Here is a 12,587-nt window from a genome sequence, read left to right as displayed (position 1 = left end):
CAGCTGTATTTATACAGAGATTATATTACACACACACGGACTCTTATTTACTATATAGGTGACTGACTTCTGAAGGAAATTGGCTCCACTAGATTTTAGTTTAGGGGTATCAGAGTAAAGGGGGCTGAATACAAATGCACACCACGCTTTTCAGATATTTGTAAAAAAAATTGAAAACCATTTATTATTTTCCTTCCACTTCACAATTATGTTCCACTTTGAGTTGGTCTATCACAGAAAATCCTAATAAAATACATTTTTGTTTTTGGTTGTAACACGACAAAATGTGGAAAATTTCAACGGGTATGAATACTTTTTCAAGGCACTGTAGATTCGCTTGTCCTGGGATCAACTGCTTGGGGCTGATCACTCAGATCTGGATTTTCCTCCATGCGTACCTCTTATGTACCCCCAGTCATACTGTGTGCCTCTGGTGAAACCGCAGCCATAATCAGCTGTATTGTAAGCCTCCAATGTACCCCCAGCTGTACCATGTGCCTCCAATGTACCCCCCCACCTTACTGTGTGTTTCCAAAGTGCACTCAGTCGTGTCACATGCTTTCGATAAGATTTCTACCACTTGACTGTCTTTTTAGGTCATTCAGGAAGCAGAAAGCTGTCTTTTGTGTAAAGTTTTATTCCAGCAATATGTCACCTTGTAGAAAATATCTGTATACAATATCAACATTTACATGTAAAAATACTTGAATATCAGTGCAGGTTGCCTAACAATATCCATAGGATCCGCAGAATTTCCATATCATGTGAACAGTCAGCGCAGTTGGATGGAGAAGACCTTGTTCCCAGCTTTGCAACAAATTTTTTCTGCGTGAAATCGAGTCAGGATCTCCGAATCATCAAAATCATCCACCACGCTCTAAAAAAATAAAGGGGACACATTAAGTGAGCCCCCAGAAGAGGGCGCTGTGACCCTCCTAGCACAGATAGGGAAGATACACTGGTGTGGTGGCCTGCTCTCACAGTCCATATCTGATCCCTTATCTCCATTCTATGTACCACATTACCCTCTTCTGCCAATAAACCTCCACAAACCTCGGCTGCCAGATCACCCCAAATTTTCCAGATTGGAGCTGGGTACCAGGATTCCTTTACAGGCAGCTTGCTTGAGCCTGATTGGCCAGTAAGCTGCCATCACCTGGTCTGGAAGTTGCTATGTGTTATTAGAGCTACTGCATTTGCTGCTCTCTACTGAATGTATTGATAGAGGGAAGCAGAGTACAGCGCCCCCTGGAGGATGTGGTAGGTGAACAGGACAGTTGAGTGCTACACTATGGCAACTGGAAGTGTATTAACCACTTCAAAACTGGGCACTTTCACCCCCTTCCTGGCTAGGTCAGTTTTTAGCGCTGTCGCATTTTGAATGGCAATTGCGTGTTCATGCAACACTGTACCCAAAACTGGATTTTTGTCTTACCGTAAAATCCTTTTCTCTGAGGTTCACTGAAGGACTCATCGTCCAGTCTTCAGACCACTGGGCCTTATGCTGTCACTCTTCGGGAGTAGAACTCGGGGGAAACCTTTTTGCATACGCCCTTGGGGCAGTCCCCGGGGGGGTATACCAACATTCCCTGCTGTAAGACTCGTTTGTAACAAGCAGTGTCAGAAGAACATAGAACTCGACCCCAACAGAGGGGCGGGTGCTGTGTCCGTCAGTGAACCTCAGAGAAAAGGATTTTACGGTAAGACAAAAATCCAGTTTTCTCTTTCGTTCACCGACGGACACAGCTTCAAGTCTTCAGACCATTGGGATGTCCCAAAGCCGTATCAATATGAGGGGTGGGAAAAAATGCAGAATTCCCAACAAGGCTAAACATAGCCAACCAGGTAACAACCGACGCTCAACCAGGAACAACTGGAGCTCACCACCAGGAAAAAATTACACCCTCAAGAAGTGGAAGCCTCTGCAACCGCAGCCTGCAAAACTTTGCGGCCAAACGCCGCACCTGAAGATGCAAGTACATTCACCTTATAAAAATGTGTGTACAAACGATCACGTAGCCGCCTTGCACACCTGAACTACTGATGACAGAAGGCCCAGGAAGTGCGAAGCGCATTCGTAGAATGCGCTTTAACAAGGAAAGGAGAAACCTGACCCTTAATGGAGTAGGCCTGCACCATCGTCTGCCTGATCCACTTGGAAATGGCTGCAGCAGATGCGGCCTGCCCCTTATGAGGTCCATTCGTAAGAACAAAGAATCGGATTTTTGTATTGGTTCAGTCACCGCCAGGTACACCCAAATCGCCCTTACCACAGCTAAGGAATGTAAGGCAATTTCCTTAGGATGTTTCGGCTTAGAACATAGGGGCGGTAACACAATATCTTCATTCTAATTAAACCCTGAGACAATCTTAGGAAGGAACGCCTGACAGGGTCGCCTGACCACTTTGTCCCTATGAACCAAACATAAATAATAAAGAAAAAGTAAAAAATTTCACTTAAAAAGGAAAAAATGCCAGGACTGCAGATCCCAGCAGAGAGCAAGGTCCTTACTCCTGACTAGGCAGAAAAAACTGGAGTACTACAGCAGGAAGTGATGGTATATCCTCTGGGACTGCCCCAGGGGTGTAACCAAAAAGGGACTGCCCCAGGGGCGTAACCAAAAAGGTTTCGACCTAGTCCTGCTCCGAAGAGAGACCGCATAAAACCCAATGGTCTGATGACCTGAAGCTGTGCCCATCAGTGAACAAAAGAGAAATTAAATTTTTATCTTTTTTTTTTCTAACGTAAATAGAGCTTTCTTATGGTGGTATTTAATTACTACTGGGTTTTTTATTTTTTGATAAATAAAAAAAGCCTGCAAAAAGTTAAAAAAAAAAAAAAAAAATTTTCCTTCATTTCTGTTATAAAATTTTGCAATCTTTCTTCATAAATTCAGGCCAAACTGTATTCAGCTACATTTCTTAGATGAAAATAACCCAAATCAATGTATATTCTTTAGTCTGTAGGTTATAGAGTCCACAAACTATGGTATATACTGTACTGCAGATCTGAAAATTGATCAATCCTGATTTATCTGACTGCCTATCTAATTTCTTGAGGCCTGAAACCGCTAGGACAGTACAACTGACCATTTTTTGGAAAGTAGGCAGTTCATGGTATTTAGTAAGAGGCATGGCGAGTTTTTTGAAGTTGTAATTTTTTGTCACAATTTTAACATACTGTCATCAGTGCAGTAGAGCGTCATCATATAACTGGTGTGGCCGTGATCTGGGAAACTGACTGGTGACAATATGTAAAATATTTTAATTTTTTTAACACACTGTGACCAGAGCAAATACAGTGTTACCATAGTAACATTGTACTACTGTGGGGAAGTAATCAGGTTTTTTTTTTTTCCTTTTTATATATGATTGCTTATACCAGTGAATTTCACTGTTATAAGCAACCAGATTTTACATAGTTACATAGTTTGTGAGGCTGAAAAAAGACACCAGTCCATCCAATTCAACCTATGATGCGCGTGCGAGTTTGCTGTTAACCGTACATTGTATACCCCTGTATGTTGTGGTCTTTAAGGTGCCTATCTAATAGTTTTTGAAACTATCGATGCTCCCTGCTGATACCACTGCTTGTGGAAGAGAATTCTACATCCTTACTGCTCTGACAGTGAAGAACCCCTTACGTATTTTAAAGGTTAAACTGTTTTTCCTCTAGTTTTAGTGAGTGGCCACGTGTCTTATTGTATTCCCTTTTTCTAAAAAGTTTATTCCTTATGCTAGGGTCGCCAGTACAGTATTTGTACATTGATATCATATCCCCCCTCAATCGTATCTTCTCCAGAGAGAATAAGTTCAGTGCTTGTAGTCTTTCCTCATAGCTGATGTCCTCCATTCCCCTAATTATTTTTGTTGCCCTTCTCTGGACTCTCTCCAGTTCCAGCACATCCTTCCTGAGGACCGGTGCCCAGAACTGGACAGCATACTCCAGATGTGGCCGGACCAGAGTCTTGTAAAGTGGGAGAATAATTCCTTTATTTCTGGAGTGAATCCCCTTTTTTATACATGCCAGTATTCTGTTGGCTTTGCTTGCAGCGGCTTGGCATTGCATGCCACTGCCAAGCCTGTTGTCCACCAGTACCCCCAAGTCCTTTTCCATCTTAGATTCACCCAGAGGTTTCCCCCATAGTAAGTAGCTTGCTTTTGTGTTTCTGTGTTCATTCAGTGTTTACTATTGTGGTTAGCTGTGATTGGCCAAAGCTAATCACACGATACAGATGGGCTGTGATTGGCCCTGTCTGTATCATGTGATCACTGACAAATCACAGAGATCTACACAATAGATGGCATGAATGAAGCCATCCATTGTGTAAAATTATCATGTGATCTGCTGTGAATGGTCACAGCGATCACATGGTACTGGCAGCAGCCGATGCCCTGGTGATTATCTGCTGTGTCCGGTGGACATAGTGGTTGACAGATCACACCGCACTGCGGCCTGTGGGGGTGCATTATGGGAGGACATTGTATGTATAAGGGTAATGTCCCTCCCTGCTGCCATTTGTCTATAGGCCGGATAGGAACTGCTTAACCACCTCAATACTGGGCACTTAAACCCCCTTCCTTCCCAGACCAATTTTCAGCTTTTAGCGCTGTTGCAATTTGAATGACAATTGCGCGGTCATGCAACACTGTACCTAAACCAAATTTGTGTCATTTTTTCCCCACAAATAGAGCTTTCTTTTGGTGGTATTTGATCACCGTCAGGTTTTTTCTTTTTTGGTGCACAAATAAAAAAAAGACGGAAAAGTTTGAAAAAAAAAAAAGTTTTTTTGTTTAGGTTATAAAATTTTGTAAATAGATACATTTTTTCCTGCACTGATGAGCACTGATGATGCCGCACTGACAGGCACTGATGAGGAGACACTGATGGGGTGGCACTGATATGCAGCACTGATGGGCACTGATATGTGGCACTGATATGCAGCATTGGTGGGCACTGATAGGCAGCGCTGATGGGCACTGATAGGCAGCACTGATTGGCGGCACTGTTGGGCGGCAATGATCGGCACTGATGGGTGACACTGATCGGCACTGATGGGGGGCACTGATAGGCAGCACTGGTGGGCAATAATGGGCACTGGTGGGCGGCACTGATAGATGGCAATAACGGCACTGGTGGGCAGCACTGATAGATGGCATTGGTGGGCAACACTGATAGGGAGGGCACTGGGGGGCTCTCTGAGCCCTGATTGCCATCCCTGGTGGCCATAGTGGGCATCCCTGGTGGTCATGGGTGGGCATCCCTGGTGGCTTAGTGGCACCCCCCCAGGGCTGCACTGGTAATCAATGTTCTGATTACCAGCACAGACCCCCACTGTGATCGGTGAATAATTAGAAATACTCACTGATCACCCCCGCAGCAGCACCGATCCTCTCCTCTTCTCCTCACTGACAGGATCTGTCAGTGAGGAGAAGAGATCGAAGCCGTTACAACGGCTCTATTTACATTACATGACGGCTGTGATTGGACACAGCCGTCATGTGATCAGGAGGGCCAATCACAGGGCCCTCCTGCCGAATGATGTTGCTCTGTGTCCGAGGGACACAGGCACATTGAGATCGCGCCGCTGCGCGTGCCCGCGGCGCGATCTCTCTCCTTCTGAAGGACGTTCCGGGAACGTCCATTCAGAAGGACGAGACTCCCGCCCGGCCGTATATCTACAATGGCCCGGGTGGGAGGTAGTTAATAACCAGAAAAATTAGCATTTTTTTTTCATAGGAATATCAACTTGCATATAAAATCTATTTAAAAGAACATTACTCAGCCATTCGTAATATTTAAAATAAAAGTTTGCTTTGGCTGGAAATCTAACAATGGCCTACTGTGTGCCAGAGGAGAATTCTACTACCGAACCACTAATGCTTCACACACCATACATCTGGATGTACTCAGACTCTGATCTCACAAACAGCTGGACTAAAAGACAGTCCTAGAAAGAGGAAAAATATCCTCTCCAAACTGCTGATTTTGCAAATCTATGTCAGAACTTGTTGGAAGAAGCAAGAAAAGCTAATATCTACAGCATTGGTGGTTCAGTGGTAGAATTCTCGCCTGCCACGCGGGAGGCCCGGGTTCGATTCCCGGCCAATGCAAGATATTTTATTTTCCCTTGCTCTTTCGTATTTTTAAATCTCAGTTTCCCCTTTAACCACTAGCCGACCGCTCACATTGCTGCTACTGCAGCAGAGCGGCTCGGCTGGTTTCCAGCGACCTAGACCTACGTTGCTGAACTCCACCCTCAAACGGCGGCGTGCGCGCGCCGCCGGAGGCTCGCTCTCGCTGTATTCAGACACAGCGGGAGTCGGGCCAGGGGAGGAGAGGCGGTGATGACCGCCACTCTTCCCCAATCGTCGGGGAAAGAGTGAGCAAATCTGCCCGTTTGTGTAAACAAAGCGGGCGGATCACAGGATTCAGCATAGCTGAACCTGCGATCTGCGTCTCTGTCACACAACCCCCTCCCCCCACACACGTCAGTAAGCATGAGGTACACATTTAACCCCTTGATCACCAACAGTGTTAACCCCTTCCCTGCCAGTGTCATTACAGTAACAGTGCATATTTTTAGCACTGATTACCATAGTAATGTCACTGGTCCCCCCAAAAGTGTCAAAAATGTAAGTTAGGGGTCCGATCTGTCCGCCGCAATGTAGCAGTCCCGCAAAAAAAAAAAAAAAAAAAACACAGATCACCGCCATTACTCGTTAAAAAAAAAAAAAACAACAAAAATGACAAAAATCTTTCCCGTAGTTAGTAAACGTGATAACTTTTGCGCAAACCAATCAAAATACGCTTATCGTGATTTTTTTGTACCAAAAATATGTAGCAAGAAAACAAATTGGCCTAAAATGTTAAAAAATTTTGATTTGTACATTTTTGGGGGGGGGAATGTTATATATCAGAATGTGAAAAATATTGTTTTTTTTTTTTCAAAATTGTCGCTCTTTTTTTCAAAAATTTAAAAAAAAAAAAAAAAAAAATTGCACGGGTGATCAAATACCACCAAAAGAAATCTCTATTTGTGGGGAAAAAAAGGACATAAAATTTAGTTTGGGTACAGCGTCGCACGACCACGCAATTGTCCGTTAACCACTTAAGCCCCGGAGGATTTGGCTGCTAAAGGACCAGGGGTTTTTTTGCGATTTTTTACTGCGTGACTTTAACGGACAATTGCGCGGTCGTGCGACGCTGTACCTAAACGAATTTGACGTCCTTTTTTTCCCACAAACAGAGCTTTCTTTTGGTGGTATTTGATCACCTGTGCGATTTTTTGATCACGCGCTATAAACAAAAAAAGAGCGTAAATTTTGCAAAAATAACAATATTTTTCACATTTTTTTATATGAAATTCCCCAAAAAAAAAAGTAAAAATCAAAATTTTTTAACATTTTTCGGCCAATTTGTTTTATGCTACCTATGTTTGGTAAAAAAAATCGCAAAAAGCGTATTTTGATTGGTTTGCGCAAAAGTTATCGCGTTTACTAACAAAGAGAAAGATTTTTGTCATTTTTGGTGTTTTTTTTTTTAACGCGTAATGGCGGCGATCTGCGATTTTTTTTTTCGTTACTGCGACATTGCGGCGGACAGATCGGACCCTTGACTGACATTTTTGACACTTTTGGGGTTACCAGTGACATTACTGCAGTAATCAGTGCTATACATATGCACTGTTACTGCAAAAATGACACTGGCAGGGAAGGGGTTAACTTTATTGGACAGGGAGGGGTTAAGTGTGTCCTAGGGGCGTGCTTTCTACTGTGTAGGGACATTGCTATTGGTGTAAAAGCAAAGATCAACCGTTCTACATAGTAGAACGGTCAGATCTTTACTTTTACACAGGGAGAACTGACAGGCAGCTTGTTTACACAAGCTGCTCTGTCTTTCTCCCTTCACAGGAGCGATCGCAGTGTGACTGGCGGACATCGAGTCCGCCGGTCACACGCACTGACTTGCCTGTGAACGAGCCGCGGCGGGCGCGCGCCTCGGCGGGCGCGCGCCCGCCCGCGATAGGCTCGCAAGTCAGTGACAGGCGAGTGACGTACCGATACGTCACTCTGCCTGGCCGGGGCTGACCGCCGCAGTATATAGTCGTGCGGCGGTCGGCAACCGGTTAAAGTAACGCAGTGCCAAATCGCAAAATATGTCCTGGTCAGGAAGGGGGTAAAATCTTCCGGTCTTAAAGTGGTTAAAAATACACTCATTGAGAATTTTTTTTTGTCAAAGACATGTAGCTAAATACATTATGGCCTAAATATATGACAAAAATTGAATATATTGGATATTTTTTAACTGTCAAAGTAGAAAATGCCAATTTTTTCGCAAAATTTTCGCTTTTTTTATTAATATCGCAAAAAATGAGGTGATCAAATACCACCAAAAGAAAGCTCTGTTTGTGGGAAAAAAGGGACGTAAATTTAATTTGGGTACAGCGTTGCATGACCGCGCAATTGTCAGTTAAAGTCGCGCAGTGCAAAGTTGAAAAAAGTGGCCTGGACGTTAAGCAGGAAAATCCTCCGGAGCTAAAGTGGTTAATAAAGTACAAGGTCACCTTTTGGACAAAAAAAATAATAATTTTATATATATATATATATAAATGCACATTTTTTTTAAGGTAAAATAATATGTCAATTTATTATTTTTTATGTTCTAAAGGGACCTGCAGAGCACTGTAACTATGATCAGCAGATCGTGGGTGCAATGCCAAGCTCTCACTGACACAGGATAGGAGTTTGCCCAAACCTCCGGACAACAACTCTGCTCTTCTCCATTACCGTTCACAGACTCCGCCCTCTTCCTGACTCTGGGCTGCCCAAACCCACCTCCTATGCAATGTCATACAACTCCGCCCCTTCAGTTCCTAATTTCCCAGACGTCACAGGACTCTGTCCAAACCTCTTCCTGCTGAGCGTTGTGTGTATAGTATAATATATATATATGTACAGTATATCACAAAAGTAAGTACACCCCTCACATTTTTGTAAATATTTTATTATATCTTTTCATGTGACAACACTGAAGAAACTAGGCAGAAAAAAACTGAGTGCCTATAGCTGAGAGTGGGAGTATACCCCCTGGGACTGCCTATAGGCGTAGTCAAGCTTTTTTTCTGCCTCACTCCTGTAGGGGGCAGTATAACTCAATGGTTAAGAAGGTCAGGAGCTGTGTCCCTCAATGAACCATAGAGAAATAACTAAATTGCCATGTATAAGTGTGACCAATCGGGTGGAAATACCTCAGAATAGTATAGAGAGACAGGTGCCCATTGACAAAGTGAAGAGACCAAGAGAGCAGGTGACATGGGAAACTATCGGCTTTTATTCATATACAGTGGGTACGGAAAGTATTCAGACCCCCTTAAATTTTTCACTCTTTGTTATATTGCAGCCATTTGCTAAAATCATTTAAGTTCATTCTTCTTCCTCATGAATGTACACATAGCACCCCATACTGACAGAAAAACACAGAATTGTTGACATTGTTGCAGATTTATTAAAAAAGAAAAACTGAAATATCACATGGTCCTAAGTATTCAGACCCTTTGCTCAGTATTTAGTAGAAGCCCCCTTTTGATCTAATACAGCCAGGAGTCTTTTTGGGAAGGATGCAACAAGTCTTTCACACCTGGATTTGGGGATCCTCTGCCATTCCTCCTTGCAGATCCTCTCCAGTTCTGTCAGGTTGGATGGTAAACGTTGGTGGACAGCCATTTTTAGGTCTCTCCAGAGATGCTCAATTGGGTTTAAGTCAGGGCTCTGGCTGGGTCATTCAAGAACAGTCACGGAGTTGTTGTGCAGCCACTCCTTCGTTATTTTAGCTGTGTGCTTAGGGTCATTGTCTTGTTGGAAGGTAAACCTTCGGCCCAGTCGGAGGTCCAGAGCACTCTGGAGAAGGTTTTTGTCCAGGATATCCCTGTACTTGGCCGCATTCATCTTTCCCTCGATTGCAACCAGTCGTCCTGTCCCTGCAGCTGAAAAACACCCCCACAGCATGATGCTGCCACCACCATGCTTCACTGTTGGGACTGTATTGGACAGGCGATGAGCAGTGCCTGGTTTTCTCCACACATACCGCTTAGAATTAAGGCAAAAAAGTTCTATTTTGGTCTCATCAGACCAGAGAATCTTATTTCTCACCATCTTGGAGTCCTTCAGGTGTTTTTTAGCAAACTCCATGCGGGCTTTCATGTGTCTTACACTGAGGAGAGGCTTCCGTCGGGCCACTCTGCCATAAAGTCCCGACTGGTGGAGGGCTGCAGTGATGGTTGACTTTCTACAACTTTCTCCCATCTCCTGACTGCATCTCTGGAGCTCAGCCACAGTGATCTTTGGGTTCTTCTTTACCTCTCTCACCAAGGCTCTTCTCCCCCGATAGCTCAGTTTGGCCGGACGGCCAGCTCTAGGAAGGGTTCTGGTCGTCCCAAACGTCTTCCATTTGAGGATTATGGAGGCCACTGTGCTCTTAGGAACCTTAAGTGCAGCAGAAATCTTTTTGTAACCTTGGCCAGATCTGTGCCTTGCCACAATTCTGTCTCTGAGCTCTTCAGGCAGTTCCTTTGACCTCATGATTCTCATGTGCTCTGACATGCATTGTGATCTGGAAGGTCTTATATAGACAGGTGTGTGGCTTTCCTAATCAAGTCCAATCAGTATAATCAAACACAGCTGGACTCAAATGAAGGTGTAGAACCATCTCAAGGATGATCAGAAGAAATGGAAAGCACCTGAGTTAAATATATGAGTGTCACAGCAAAGGGTCTGAATACTTAGGACCATGTGATATTTCAGTTTTTCTTTTTTAATAAATCTGCAACAATGTCAACAATTCTGTGTTTTTCTGTCAGTATGGGGTGCTATGTGTACATTCATGAGGAAGAAGAATGAACCTAAATGATTTTAGCAAATGGCTGCAATATAACAAAGAGTGAAAAATTTAAGGGGGTCTGAATACTTTCCGTACCCACTGTACAATTAATTCATGGTGTTTCCTGTATACAAGAGATGACGATTATCTATTACAGATGTATGTACCCATTATTATGGTTTTTCAATGTCTTATGCAAATAAATATGCTAACACCATTTTATCTTTTTGGTTATTACCTGTCCCATTTAAAGTCCTAAAAACGTCCCTTTTTTGTAATTCTATGAATAGAGAATTACAAGCTGTCAGCCGCAATGGGTGACAGTACTTGAAGCCTATTCATTCACAGGAAACTGTGAATGAATGACGTGGGCAGAGCCCCGCATGGCTTCGCTATTTTCAAATTGTGACAGCAGGTGCGGGGAAAGGATCCCTTGCCCAGGTATACACAAACGGAGCAATAACTTGGGGTATTGGTGACAGTAACATGGGGTATGGCACCCATCTTACCTGCAGATGATCCCGCACTGCCTCCTGCAGGAGATCCACCCTGTCACCCACACACCAGGCCAGACTGACATGGAAAGAGGGATGCTGGGAAAAGAGAAAATTAATTATGGGTAATATACTGACAGGAACGTAAAATACAATCAATTTGCAGGTCTTACGAAACTGCCCAATTACACGGACCTTTATTTACATGGGGGGAATTCTGCCCGTCTCGTCTCCCCAACAAGGCACTATTGCAGTGGAAGGAGTGTATCTATACAAGTTTGGCTGCAGCGTATTTCCACACATGGGTGTAGTATTTAATATTAGCTGTCAGATCCCACCAATTTTGGCTCAAAAGTCTGATGACCGCACAGCTAGGAACTCATTGGGACTGTGAGGGGTTCCCAGGGAATGGGACACCCTTCACTGGGACATACAGGGACCTGCAGGAGGCTCCTGAGGCACTGGCTGCTCTTCATTGGAACAAGCCACTGTTCACTGGGACACATAAGAACCTGCAGGGGGCTCCACAATTCACTGGGACACACAGGCACCTGGGGAACCGGCTACTCTTCACTGGGACACACAGGCACCTGGGGAACCAGCCACTCTTCACTGGGACACACAGGCACCTGGGGAACCGGCTACTCTTCACTGGGACACACAGGTACTTGTGGGGGCTCCATACTTCATTGGGACACACAGGGACCTGTGGTGGGGCTCTTGAGGAAAGGGACATTATTCATTGGAACACACAAGGGCTTGCAGGGGACTCCCAGGGAATAGGCCACTCTTCATTGGGACACAAAGGTACTTGTGGTAGGGCTCTATAGTTGACTGTGACACTCAGGGACCTGTGGAGGGCTTCAGATGCACTGACCACTCCTCATAGGGACACATGGTGACCTGTGGATGACTCCCTGGCAACAGGCCACTCTTCTTCAGGCCACATGGAGGCCTGTGGGGTGCTCCACTCTTCATTGAGACACACAGGGGCCTGCAGGGGACTCCCATAGCAAGGGACACTCTACAGCGGGACACACAGGTACTTGGTGGGGTTCCAATCTTCATTGCAACATACAAGGGGTTCTTGAAGAAAAGAGCACTCTTCATTGGGACACAGGAAAGAACCAAAGGGACCTGCAGAGGGCTCTCAGAGAGGGACACTCTTCATCTGGATACACGGGTACTTGAGGAAGGCTCCATACATCACTGAG

The 12,587-nt window shown here is 44.5% G+C and overlaps 1 protein-coding gene across 1 annotated transcript in view; it reads right to left on the bottom strand.

Moving 5' to 3' along the window:
• Window positions 1-632: 632 nt before the first annotated feature.
• Window positions 633-12,587, bottom strand: part of USB1 (U6 snRNA biogenesis phosphodiesterase 1) — a 59,503-nt gene continuing 47,548 nt past the window's right edge. The window contains exons 12-13 of the mRNA XM_082270787.1: window positions 11,389-11,472; window positions 633-877 (exon numbers count right to left, since the gene is read on the bottom strand). Coding sequence (XP_082126913.1) covers window positions 773-877; window positions 11,389-11,472 — 189 coding nt within the window. The 3' untranslated portion in view covers window positions 633-772. The remainder of the gene's footprint in view (window positions 878-11,388; window positions 11,473-12,587) is intronic.

Source organism: Pelophylax lessonae, assembly GCF_965119305.1.
Source record: "Pelophylax lessonae genome assembly, chromosome: 10".
NCBI lineage: Eukaryota > Metazoa > Chordata > Amphibia > Anura > Ranidae > Pelophylax > Pelophylax lessonae.
The sequence above is the reverse complement of the archived record's forward strand: the minus strand, read 5'-3'. Positions and strand labels throughout refer to the sequence as shown.